General features: G+C 33.8%; 1 protein-coding gene across 1 annotated transcript; it reads left to right on the top strand.

Annotated features, from left to right (window-relative positions):
- The first annotated feature begins 480 nt into the window (after window positions 1–480).
- Window positions 481–12,636, top strand: si:ch73-335m24.2. Its single transcript, XM_021481219.3, has 7 exons — window positions 481–673; window positions 3,826–4,028; window positions 6,586–6,709; window positions 6,823–6,975; window positions 8,169–8,312; window positions 8,399–8,470; window positions 12,107–12,636. Exons 1-7 carry the CDS (start codon window positions 580–582, stop codon window positions 12,457–12,459), a joined length of 1,143 nt encoding a protein of 380 aa, XP_021336894.1. The 5' UTR covers window positions 481–579; the 3' UTR covers window positions 12,460–12,636.
- Window positions 12,637–14,250: the final 1,614 nt, after the last annotated feature.

Genomic DNA, 14,250 nt, shown 5'->3' with positions numbered 1-14,250 from the left:
CAAACGTGAGCGATTCTGAGCGTGAAACCTGGCGTACGCAAAGTTTTTGTGCGTACGCAACGTTGATACATGAGGCCCCAGCCCTCCAGGACCAAGATTGGTGACCCCTGGTTTAAGATGTTGGCTTGACGTTGGATTTTAGTCACTGTTTAACACAATCTAAAATTATTGTCATTATTGGACGTCACAAAGTAACATTGTAGATGCTGGCGACCTAAATCTAACACCTTATGACATTGTGTGTACGCTAGGACTGTTCAGAAAGTGATTTTCATTACTTTTGCCTGGAAACCAGTGTTATTATCATTAAAGTGGCGGCTTATTAAACTGAGGTGTGAACTTTGTCACCTTGAAAAGAAAACAAATGGAAAACAAGTAAAAAAAACTGTAACTCCAGTCTAATTAGTGCAGTGACACAAATATCTGCCAGTGTCAGTGCTGTAGAAAGAGTGCTTGTTCTCCAATCAACACAAAGCCACCATTGACACTTTCTCCCGGCCAGAAGTCAGAAGGCAGTAAACAGCCAAACAACTTCTCCTAGTGAAAAATCACAGCAGTTCGTAATGTACGCTGGGCACTATGCCTCCATGGAGCTCTTGTTGGTCCTGGTGTTTCCTCTTCGTCGTTCTTGCTGTCAACACTCGGCAAACCTCGTCAGCTCCAGATTTTACTGGTGAGTTTTTTTTTTTCTCTCTGATTTTGATAAAGGAAATTCAACATGCAGTGAATGTCCCAAAGGAAAGACAACATTCTGTAGTTTGCCTTTAACACAATCCTTGTCAGCAATCTGTAGAGTATCAGTTTAAGAGGACGGGTGTAGGGGTCACACAACTGTCCCATCCTCCTCCATTGTTTGAGTACAATCCATACAAGACAAGCCAGTTATCAACATTAACCCGTTCGGAACCAGACATTTTTTGTTGAAGCTCGACTGATAATGCGCTATATATAAAAATCCACAAATATAAAAGAGACAGTAGCCATTATGTATTATAATGCCATAAAAGTCAGCAAAATGTATTAATGCAGTTCCTTATTGGTCATTCTGATTGTCCCCTATAGACTGCAAGTAACTTTTTAGAGGGACAGTTCACCCAAAAATGAAGATTTTGTCTTAATTTGTTCTGCAACAAGTGATTAGAAACCTGTTTGAGTTTCTTTAGGAAAATATTTGAAAGAATATTAAATGGCTATCATTTTTCAACATTCTTCAAATTATCTTCTTTTGCACTCAACATAAAAAAATAATAATAATTTAGGTTTGGAACAACTTCAGAGTAAGTTAATGGTAAGTTAATTTTCATTTTTGTATATGAGACCTTATTCTAATAACCCAAAGCCCAAATTAAGTCTACTTTTACTCTAATGGGAATTTAAGTTAAGCATTTATACAGAATGTGATATAAAGTGCAAGCTCATATTTTGATTATCACAGGCATTTCATTGTTCTGTAGTTTACCCCTATACAAACATAATGGCTTCAGGAGTCATAATCAGCTAAGAATAGCTCATTGTGTTTATTTGCGAATGTGTCTGTGCCTGGCACTGCACAACAGAGAGCTGTACAGATGCAGAATGGTGTAACCAACGAAAAGACAGAAGGACGAGGCAGACATCACAATTGCCATTGATCCAGTTCCTTCTCATTGAGTACTTATGTATGTGATCCAGTGTAGGATTGAAGCCATGCATGCAAAACACATAACAAGCACCTGAGCTGTTTGGAAAAGTGGAGCGTAAGAAAGAGGGAAATGATCCTTGAGAAGGAAATCTTCTGCAGGATCCCTCGTGTATGTCCTTCACAAGATTTAAATCCCAAATCAGCAGTACAGTGAACAGGAAGAGTGCTTTTAAATCCTGTTGCTGTGATTTCCTTTGGCTACATGACTGTCCCTGACCTCTGCCTTGCTTTGTTTTCACTAAAAAAAAGTTAGTTTAGGATTCAAAGATACTGTAGCTTTACTTTAACTTTACCATTATATATTTATCTATATGTATACAGTACTCAGCATAATTGACTTCACCCAGTTTTGAAAATGAAATCTTTTATCCATTTCTCAATGAATATAGGCAATGTATTTTGGTTAATTTAAGCAAACCAAATTTATTAAACAGATATATTTTTTAAAATTATATTTTAGTCACCAAACAGATTTAGAAATGGAAAGATAATACAATTAAATTCAAGCAAAATATTGCAAAAAAAAAAAATAATTACAACCTACAAATTTTCAACTAAATGTTTCCATTTTTTGCTTCTCTTGATTTTTTCTATTTTTAAATTTGTATTTAATATTTTTCTAGAACATACATTTAGGTGTACTAGTTTTTGGACTGTTATTGTAACTTTTTTTGTTAGATAAGCTCCAGATTTGGCTTCGGCACTGACTAATCTAATGTATATGTACAACTATAATATTGTTTAGCTTCCTATTAAAAGATAGATTTGTGTGGGGTGTACTTATATATGCTGAGCACTGTATATATTCACAGTTTTTCCTATAACATTTTTCTTCATGGAAAAAGTATTATTTGTTATATTTCGGCTAGAATAAAATCCGTATATATTCAAAAAAATAAATAAATAAACATTTTAAGGCCAAGATTATTAGCTATTAATATATATTTATGCTTATAGTAACATTTTAATTCATTTTTTCTATTATTTTTTCATTATGCACTTCAAATCCTAGAATATATGTGTGCAAGCAGGTATAAAATATGAAAATACAAACAAGTGAACAATAAAATGTACTCAATATAGAAATGCATAGGCCTACTGACGTTTTAGATTAAAAAGAGAAGCTGTCATAGTGATGGCGTGGATTTTCTGATGGATGTCCGCTCCAGGATGGAGTAACACATATCCTTTCTTATGTCTTTATGATTATAAATAAAGTTGAATGTATAAGAGCCTAGATTACTTGATGACCTAAGTGTCATCCCACTTCAGAGTTTAACTGGAATGATATGTGCGATTGCTTTTCTGTATACTAAATGATTGGTTTCCCCAGGATCTACCCAGCCAGGTCAGAGGTTATGGAGACCTCTTGAGTGGACCTGGACTTTTAAAGTTTCCTGAGTTATTTGCCATTTTATGTGTTAAATCTTTTAAAGCTAATACCTTTGTATGTAAGCTGCCAGTTTGGATGTAGATTGTCCCGCTTTTTAACCAGTTTTGATAACGCTGCTGAGAGTACGCTCAGCCTTGGGTAAGCAACAGATAGTACTTTGTGTGTGTGTGTTCTGTTCATTTTTGGATCATTTCACAGGTCTGGGGTCAGCTCTGAAGTGGCTGTCTGACGTTTGTATGCTTGAGATATTAAGATATTGAACACACGCACAAGGAAATCATCTAAGTCTATCTGTGTTTTAACCAACACCTATATGTATGACGTAGTAAATGACGTTATTTAAGTATATAATTGTTGATGTTTTAAGATTGTAAGCAGAGCGGATGACTAACTCATTGTGAGTGTTGAAGCTGGCTTCTGCTGATGCAACTGCAAACTATCTTCAGTAAAATTAAATTGAATCAGTGACCCTTCTTCATCTGACTGGTCATTTTTGGTTAAAGCTGTAAAATATCCCTGCAATAGAAACTCAAGAATACCTTTTTACATTACAAAGCTTTCATTTTTACCCACCTTAAATTACCAAGGGAACTGGTTTGTTCATTGTCATATCACTGGATTTGTACTAGAGCAGGCTTAAGTGCATTTTCTAAATGCATTTACAATACATTGTTTGTGTACTGAGCAGTGACATGTACAGTAGGCCTTTATTTTGACTGCCAGCGACTAACAGCATTTTTGTTTCTGTTAGATTACCTGCACAGGATCCTGAAGAACCACACTGCTCATGCCTGTGATGGAGAGACTCTGTCCATCAGATGTCCCTCTAGAACATCAGTGACTGTGCTCTCTGCGTTTTATGGCCGACGCGTCCCAAGTCCATATCTATGCCCATACACAAACCTAAACATGACAGAGGAGAACACTGACTGTGCATCAACCACAGCCATTCAGGTAGACTGTATTTGATCAGCATTTACTCCATTCATTTGAGAGACAAAAGCATCCTGTGTTCGGATTCTATTCACAATCGATCTGTTATATCCTGCTTCACTTTTCCTTTTTTTCTATGGCTAAAAAATGAGTCCTGGTTATTTAAACTGTTGTTTGACACTTTACAGTCCTAAGATCTAGCATCATCATTCGCTTTCACAGTGTCAGTGATTGAACAAACAAAGCATGCAACCTGTTTACTTACTATTTATACAACCTGTGTTTTCTTTACTGTACAAAGCACATGAGGGCTTTCAGTTGCTAAGTATCATATAGCCGTAATATTCGAAAACCACAACATTTTACTCAGTACACACACACCATAGGTAGAAATTCATTGATTATACATTTAATATAGTTGCACAGTTTACCAGTATATGTAGTATCGCAATATATGGCTACAAAATACTGATGGTGCCACTGTAGTTTGTAGTATCATTATTAACAGTCTAACAATACATATTGTTGCATGCGGAAGAGTCACTAAAATGCCCTTTAGGGTTGCACATTTTCTGATGTTTTTTGACATTTCAAACGCACACCTGAATTGCTTCAATTCGTTCCTGTCAATATGATTGAGTAGCTACTGTACATCAACCGCAGCAATCTCTTAAAAAGAACGACTCACAATGTGAAATATTGAATTACTTTGGACTGTTACCTGATAAGACTGAAAAAAATAAATAAAAACAATAGATGAAAAACCCAAAATAACAACAGGAAACAATTTTTGGCCTCTTCATAAAGCCTACTTAAAAAAAAAATCCTCTTTTTGTAACAAATTTCATTCGCTATAATTTATATCTTTATTTTAATGTATTTTTTGTAGGTGAGTTATCTATAAAATAAACAAAAAGAACTAATACATTTACAAGGTGAAGTGACGAGAATTATGAATTAAAGTAAGTAGACCTATTATAACATGTAAAATATAGTATTTCTGACAAATTTCTTTACAATTTGAGTTATGAATTACAGTATCGCAATACTATTTGGTATCGTGATACATCATATGGTAAGTTGAACTAATGGTATTGCGACAACCCTACATTCAATTACTTTAAATCGAGCACACAGACCTGTCTGCCACCTTAAGAAATATCAAAAACAAACTCACAATTAACTTACAATAAAAAAGTGCCACAGTAATGGCTTCTGACTTTTCTTGTATGTGTATTACTTTTAGTGGAATAAAACAAACAAGAAAACTTGAATTGGACATTTTCTTAATAATAATAATAATAATAATGCTTACTGTAACTTTGCCACCATTCACATTTTTCTAAAAACAGCTCTTTTTTTGTGATCCCGCTTTAATATATCACATTTATACAAGTACTTTTTGCCAATATTTGCTTGGAATTAACTTGTGTTGTTTTAAATTTCATGTATTTTTGGCATAATCCCACTTAAAGGGGGTTTCATATTATCAATTTATTCAAAATTCATTAAAATAGTCAAATTAGAGCAGCAGATTCCACATCCAGTCACAATGTTGAAAAATAAATCAGGTATTGCATCTATTGGCCCTCAAGCTGAGCTCTAGACCAGTCTTAAAATAAAATCTGCATACAAATGCCCTCTTTAAATATAATTATTAATGAACCGCCAACTTATCTAGCATATGTTTTGCGCAGTGGATACCCTTCCAGCTGTAACCCATCACTGGGAAACACCTATACACTCTTATTCACACACATAAACTACATTTGGCTTACTCAATTCACCTTAAGCACACGTCTTTGGACTTGTGGGGAAAACTACTAGAGCACCCAGAGGAAACCCACGTGAACACGGGGAGAACATGCAAACTCCACACAGGCCGAGGCTCGAACCAGCAGACTCACAGCAAAAAGGTCCCTGGTTCGAGCCCCGGCTGAGTCAGTTGGCATTCCTGTGTGGAGTTTGCATAAGAGTATATAGGTGTTTGAGTGATGGGTTGCAGCTGGAAGGGTATCCACTGCGTAAAACATATGCCAAGTCCAAAGACATGCGCTAAAGATGAATTGAGTAAGCTAAATTGGCCGTAGAGGCTCGAACCAGTGACCTTCTTGCTGTGAGGCAACATCGCTTCCCACTGCACTGCCAATATAATATAATATAATATAATATAATATAATATAATATAATATAATATAATAGTGACACTTTACAATAAGGTTTCACTAGTTAAAGTTACTGTATTTACCAATATTACCTATTTTAACTAATTATTGTACAGCATTTATTAATCATAGTTCAATACCTTCCAATGTATTAACTTCCAAATTAATGCTTGTTAAAATTTGTCATTGAACAGCTGTATTTTCTTTAAGTAACTAACGTAAACTAACATAAATACTGTAACGAATGTATCGTTCATTGTTTGTTCGTCTTAATAAACACATTAACTTATACAACCTTATTGTAAAGTGTTACCAATATAATATATTAAACATAAAAAGTTCTAAACAAGTGCTCTAAATCATTTGTACCCAAGTACTATTTAATCTCAGTCATAAGTTTTTTTTATGTTTAGAAAGTGATGTCTGAATGCCAGGATCGACAGGAGTGTCACATTTCTGTCGTGAGTCCAGTATTTGGTCAAGATCCCTGCCCTGAAGCCAGGAAATACATCATTGTCTCATACAAATGCAAGCCTGGTGAGACGATTGTGATTCACTCCACAATACTGTATAAAAAATAAATTAAAAATAAATTAAAAATAAAAAAACAAGCAGGACATCACTGAAGGCCATTTCATTTTTCTCCACAGAACATCATCGCTCGAGAACGGTGTGTGAGAACGAGAGGCTGAGGCTGACCTGTAAGAACGACACAGTTCTGGCCATCTATTCAGCCACGTTCGGCCATCTGGAGCACGACAGCCTCGAGTGCCCTCAAGAGGCGAAAACAAAGACGGACATGGGTCTGAAACTACAAAACACTCTACTTACATCTAGCGGGGAAATTGTGCTACAACATCACTACATTAGTTTAAAGGGACAGTTCACCCAAAAATGAAATTCGGTCATTTACTCATCACTTAGGTTTGTTTTCCTCTGTTGAACACAAAGGAAGATATAAAGATTTTTAGCCATTGACTTTTATAGTTGTTATTTTGTTCCTATACTAATATCAATTGCTGCTTTTTTGACATTCTTCAGAGAAAAATATTTTGTGTTCAACAGAAGAAAGATTTCTTAAAAGTTTAGAACCACTTGACTGTAAATACATAGTGTTGAAATGTTCATTTTTGTGTGAACCTTTTTAAAATTCATTGAGCCATGAGATTATGCTGAGACACTATAATTTTGAGATTTTGATCTTTTTATAAAGTGCCTTTTCCCAAAACTACACCTTTAAACATTTCTTTTGTCACATTTGACCAATTTGTGTCTGTAGATTTCACTTTCAGTGTGTATTTTTAAAGTCGGTTTTCTCAAAATTAGTTTTTTTTTCTCCTGCACTGAATCATAAACCACTTCAGCATGCAACTCTTACAGCACACTACCCAAACATTACAGATTTATTCATACTGTATCTACATTCTACATGTATTTAACGAGGGTCATGTCCAAATATAATTTGAATCATTATATTCAAAATGAGGGCGAAGCAGTGGTGCAGTAGGTAGTGCGGTCGCCTCACAGCAAGAAGGTCGCTGGTTTGAGCCTCGGCTCAGTTGTCATTTCTGTGCGTAGCACGCATGTTCTCCTTGCGTTCGTATGGGTTTCCTCCAGGTGCTCTGGTTTCCCCCACAGTCCAAAGACATGCGGTACAGGTGAATTGGGTAGGCTAAATTGTGTGTAGTGTATGAGAAAGATAGAATCCCAAAGATTGGTTGCAGCTGGAGGGGCATCCGCTGCATAAAAACTTGCTGGATAAGTTGGCGGTTCATTCCGCTGTGGTGAACCCAGATTAATAAAGGGACTAAGCTGACAATGAATATTCAACATGTTATTTTACAAAATTATGTCATCACATTTAATATCATAATGCCTCATTTCCAAATTTAGGCAATATTGTTTATTAAAAACTTGTAATACCAAAAAGGTTGATACATTTTATGTAACCTGGGGAAGTATGGTGATTACAAATATTTCATTTGTTTTCTGTTAGAGTGCTTGTCTCCGTCAGCATTGAGGAGGGTCTCGAGAAAGTGTCATGGCCGGACCAACTGCTCTGTCATGGCTGATGCTCAGGGTTTTGGAGACCCCTGTTTTCCTGGCACCAGAAAGCACCTGCGGGTGTCCTTTACATGTGGTGAGTTTCAATAGTGCCCGAGAAACCACACTCTCCTTATTGTTTCATATTTGAAGCATTAAAACTTTTTGTTGTTGTGCATTTAGTACCACGGTATCTCCTGGAAGATGTTGGACGTGGAAACATAGATCCCTTCTTGCTCTCTGACTATACACATGGTGAGAAGAACAATTTGCTTAGGTCAAATTCTATTGATTGCTTTGATTGTTTTTACTTTAATAACATGCTTGTGTCAAGATGTTAAGATGCTTTCAACTTAATACCTGCGACTTGATGCACATGTAACTGTTGCATTTGAAAATAAGACAGGAATGCTATAGAGTAAAAATTTGACATGCACCTTGCTAAATAATTTTTTAATTATTTCACAGGACAACATAATAGCTAAGTGAAGTTAAAATAATTTTTATTGTGTTTCTTTACATACAGTAGATGAGATTTGTTATCGTTTGTGAATCCCTTGTTTGTCCTGAGTAGAACTGTTTCTCATATTTAAACCCTTTCCAGCTACTGTATAATATTTTCAAATGTATGACATTATGGACTAATATAGCTGTTGTAAATAGTGGTAATATTTATTTCTTCTCAGGATGGCAATACAATGTACAACTAAAACGTATAAAAAATCAAGCATATTCACATTTGTATAAAATATATTTTTTATATATATATACATATATATATAAATATGTATATATATATATATATATATATATATATATATATATATATATATATATATATATATATATATATATATATATATATATATATATATATATAAATTTATATATAAAATTCACTATGCCTGAAATTATTCATAATCTTGAATGTATTATTCATTACTCCTGGCAAATTCTGACTTAAAATTACTTAAATAAAATTACTTATTTAAAAAACTTTTTTTGCCACTATCATGGCTCTTGTACATCCTTTTATTATCTTTTGGAAGAAGCCTGTGTCATTTCCGGTACAAAAATAATTGTTGGTTGAATAAAAGTAACTTTTTCAGAATTTCAGGTTTTACTGTAAATGAAAAAAAAAAAAAAACATTGTGCAGTTTTAGTCATGACTCTTATTTTATATTAAAAAAACATGTACGGTGTATGTATACTTTTAGCCATAACTGTACTCACATTTATAACATAACTGCTATAGTTGATTGATGCTGGCCCTGCTGACTGCTGGATCCAATGCCCTGTTCCCCCTTCACAGGAGGGTGGTATACTGGCCCCGGTGTGTCCAGACCACAAAACATTTTCACCAACTCTCTGGAAATCTTTTCCCAAATCCAGGGTATGTTAGATGTGTGGTCTGATCCCACAATATGCAAATGAAATGTCATGTTACCTTCTTTTTTTGTGATCAACTATCAATTTTGTTTCATGAAATATACAGGTATGTAGCATTCACATATGTGAAAATGTATACATAACTCAGAAACCAATAAATATATATATACAATTGCCAAAGCCTTAGATATTAAAATCTAGGTAGAGTAGGTGGTTACCAAACAACTAGTGATCATTTGGATGCATGAGAAATAAAGATCTTTACTTTGACAAAGGTCAAATTGTTATGGCAAGCCAAGACGGTTAGGTCAGAATATCTCTTAAACGTCGAAGCTAAATTTTGTTTAAGGGTACCGATAATGTCTGTGTCATGGGGATGAAAGACCAAAAACTATTTAAAACTTTTGTGGATTGACCTAAATTTGTTGGCTTGTGGATGGGCCCTCACACTGATCTGATGTTTATCCACTCCTCTGCAGTCTCTTCCACAGTTCACTGAAGAGAGGGTGTAGAGAGTGGTTTAGGCTCTAGCTTCATTGCCAATGATTTTAAAGAGATTTTCAATCAAGTTTAGATCGGCACTCTGGGCTATCCATTTTATTATTTCAGTGTTTTCAATTTCCTTGCCTGTTTTAGTTGATTGTCTGATAAATTCAAGGAAGGTAATTCATTTAGCTTCTTATAAGGGCCATTTTTCAACTATGGGCCCCTTTAGCCTTGTGAAGTTGAGTAAAAAAAAACTTGTTCAAAATTAACGTAACACAGCCTTATAAGTTTAAACAATAGTTTTAAGATCTGTCAGAGGACAAACTTAGATTAGAAGAGAAACATTTTTTCCATCGTGAACTGAACAAATGTCAATTTCACCACATCTCAATATACAGTTTTTATTTAAAATGAAATAAATTATTGCAGTTAAATATTGTCAAAGAAAAATTGTACAAAAGCACGCACATCCCTCTTAACTGGGTGCTCAGCCAAAAAACGCAAAAGGTGCAAATTAAATATTCATCAAAGACGGCAACACCAAAGCTCCAAAAATACAAATTTATTAAACCAAAAAAGCTGACACACGCTTTGTGTCAGAATTTTTAATTTAATAAATTTGTATTTTTCGAGCTTTGGTGTTGCTGCCTTTGATGAATATTAAATATTGTCTAAGACAATTTTTGTATCTAGTTTAACCAATCTTTCTACAATATATATAATAATTATACATTTGTTAATGAAATAAATTAGTTGTATGCTGAATTGTACACCTGTCACACTCGAAAATTGAATATTAATTTGCTTAAGAGTTTATTAGAAAATAATATAATAATAATATAAATAAATAATATAAGTTTGTATATTAAATAGAGCATGAACTTATACATTGTGAATACACTTTTATGTGTGATGAGAACTTTTCAGATATTTTTAAAAAATGTGTGCGGTGATGGAAATGAAATTTCAACAGTTTATTGTGGAAAAAATGAACGTAGCTTCACCAATTAGCTTTAAATTGCTACTAGCCTGACATGTATACAAAACACTTATATTTACCTTAATTTTGTTTGGTTTTTAAAAACATTTTTGAAAGTACAACATGTTTGGAAATGACATAGAATAAATGTATTTCCTTATCAAGCAATATTTACCTTGATTACCTTGATTTTTCTTGATTTTAAGTGTTGTTGATAAAAATTTCAATTCCCTCCATCTTGAACATGTTCTCAGATGCTATTATTCATTTTCATAGAAACCACCTAAAGAATCTTTCACACAAACTTTTTAAAGCGATATTACAGTGTTGTGGTGGAAATGACACTGATACTGTGCGACAGCTATATTTTGTATAAAAAATAATATTAATAACAGTCTCACATTGATAACAATAAAATGTTTAAATTATTTCACTAGTGCTAAGTTAAGATACATTAATAGATACCAGATGAATAATATTTTAAAATGTTATTTTCATTGTTGAAGTTTAAAACTCTGGTGTGCGACAAAGTGAAAACAGTGATTTTGACACCTAAATGGAGAATAAAAAATATGATAAAAATATAACAGAAAGGTAGTAAACTTTTTTAAAGTAGGTTTTTTTTGTTAGTTTGACAAAGAAAGATAATTTGAGCAAAATTATATAAAAAAAAATATTATATTATATAAAATATTTTTTGCATATATGATCAAAGGACATAATAGTGTCCGTATAACTGAAGAATTACCCATAAACATTACATTTGCTATGTATCTGTATAAGTGTGATAAATAAATAGATGGATGGATGAATGGATTTTATTAGCAATAGTAAAAATGTGATTTGGTTGGTAATTTGCTAAATCTATGCAAAAACAATTCATCATTCTTCTTATTTGCTAATATCAGCAGTCAGCAATGGCCTTTTTTATTTTAAGTGTGGTATTATCTCTATATCTATTATTATATTCACAATTTTAATGAACTAAGTATCTAATGAAAATATTTATTTATACTGTATGTTTTCATTCGTTTAAGGTCTTCCAGAGACAGTTGCTCTATACTTTGTCTCGGGTATATGTGCTGGACTGTTCTTCTTGCTGTGTTTGTTCGGCCTCAAATCCACCCTGATACGAGATCTGAAAGACCTGGCCTCTGAGCTGGGAGATGAGCTGAGGTCCTTTGACGACGATGCCTCCTTGCGTTCTACATTTCCCCCCCTCACACGCCCTTATCGCACACCGGACGTGTTCAATCCAGAGATGATAATGACAGTGGTGATGGAAGACAGGAGGGATGAGGACAAACCCGAGATGCCTAATGGAGACATCTGGCCCCATATCAACTCCAGTCCTTATGCCATGCACAAAATCAAAACCACCTCTGCTTGATCTCGATGTTCTACGTATGTTGTTGACCAAATACTAATTGTACTACTTAAGAAGATTGAAATCCAAGATTGGAGTGTCTAGGTCTTATCTGCTTATTTTTCCTCAATATACTATTCATGTATGCATTTTCATATTTATGTATAATACAATCTGTGATTTATTAAATGAGTTTGGATGGAGCTCTGACATCAGATTTATTTGGATGGTGTGTATATTAAACATAATATAGGCCTACATTATATATTTGTTTATCGAGCACATTTAAAGATAGATTGGGTCTAATTTTTATCTAAAACCTGTAAGTATTGTATGTGAACAAATATGGGGTGTACTAATGACAAATAATCCTAGTTTTGTGAGGCGAGTCCCAGTTTTTTGTGCTCAGGTTACAGCATGTTTGTTCAAATCAAGCTTAACATACTGCTGCTGGTTGCCAGAGCAATCGTGAACCTTCACCAAACAGAGGCTGAAGGTTGAGCCAACCTTATTACTTCATTACTTAACCCTCCTGTCGACTTACTGGTAAAAAAAAATATCCGTAAATTGAAATTAAGAGTAAAATAAAACTTTAAGTGTAAAATAAATCTTCATTTAAACGATTTATCTTTGTTAAATTTACAAACTTGATATTTTCTTGAGCCTAAATGGTTTAAACTCTCTCCAAATGCTCACAAAGTCAGAGAGCTTAAAAATACATGCAAGTGATAAACATTCACTATGAAACTTTCATTATGACTTAACTTTAGAATGACTCCAATAAAATGTCCTGAACTGAGCTGCTCCTCAACTATACTATATTTTTATGACTGTTGCTGAATGTTGATTTGAATACATGCTGAAACAATAGTGCAGGCCTAAGAGTTAATGTAATCCATAACACTTTAAAAACAAAACGTACAAAGGGGTGTTTGCCCTGTTTTAATTATATATATATTTAATTAAATTAATAGTTATTAAGTGTGATTTGTTTTTGCAAAAAAAAACAGACACTAATTCAGTACAAATTGTTACATATCGTTATCTTGGTAGTTGTTTTTTTTTTTACAAAAGAGCAGAAAAAAATAAAAAAGGAACTAAAAAACGAAAACAGTAATAAGAGGAAAAGAAAAAAGTGTACAGAAAATTATGATTAACTAAATGCAGACATTCAACAATCACCATAAAATGTTTAGATCTATTTTATACAGTCATTGGTTCAGATTTGTCAATGTTGAAAGTAAATATTTACAATTAAACATTATGAGATAGACAAACAAAATTTTAATTACAATGAAATAAATACATTTAAAATCAATACATCAATAAAAATTCCAGATAGTTTTGAGAAATAGATTCTATGAAATGCTTTAAATTGAATCAGGCTAAGACAAGCACAAATTGTACTAGAACGTATTCTCTGCAGCACACCAAGCCACCATGCTTCTTCTTAAGTGAGATTTCAATGACATTTTGTCCACTGTGCCTGTCAGAAATATCAGTTATCCTTTTAATCTCCTTATTTTGAAATAATAATAAACTTGCTACATGCAGCAGGGCAAGCATCAGTGCAAATATTCGTTATATCCTGTTTGAAATGTACATATAATGAAGCAACAACACTGTATCCGCTTAAAAAGTGGGTGTTTGACGGACGCTTCTCAAAGACAAATATTGATACAGTGCAGTGATCCATAGTGTTGCCAGTTAATATGCGCAAACAACACGCATCCCTGGTCAGCACATCAACACACGGCCAGGAATGTTGCTGCGTTCGGAAGAGCGCAGTGATGATGAGCTCGAAACTCATACATT

Source organism: Danio rerio, chromosome 14 (assembly GCF_049306965.1).
Source record: "Danio rerio strain Tuebingen ecotype United States chromosome 14, GRCz12tu, whole genome shotgun sequence".
NCBI classification, from domain to species: domain Eukaryota; kingdom Metazoa; phylum Chordata; class Actinopteri; order Cypriniformes; family Danionidae; genus Danio; species Danio rerio.
This window is presented reverse-complemented; position numbering and strand designations above follow the sequence as displayed.

Excerpts from the sequence above, each read along its gene's own strand:
- si:ch73-335m24.2 (XM_021481219.3), top strand. The coding sequence starts at position 580 with ATGCCTCCATGGAGCTCTTGTTGGTCCTGGTGTTTCCTCTTCGTCGTT. Across the intron at positions 674-3,825 it reads GTCAGCTCCAGATTTTACTG|ATTACCTGCACAGGATCCTG; the intron begins GTGAGTTTTTTT and ends TGTTTCTGTTAG. Across the intron at positions 6,976-8,168 it reads GAAAACAAAGACGGACATGG|AGTGCTTGTCTCCGTCAGCA; the intron begins GTCTGAAACTAC and ends GTTTTCTGTTAG.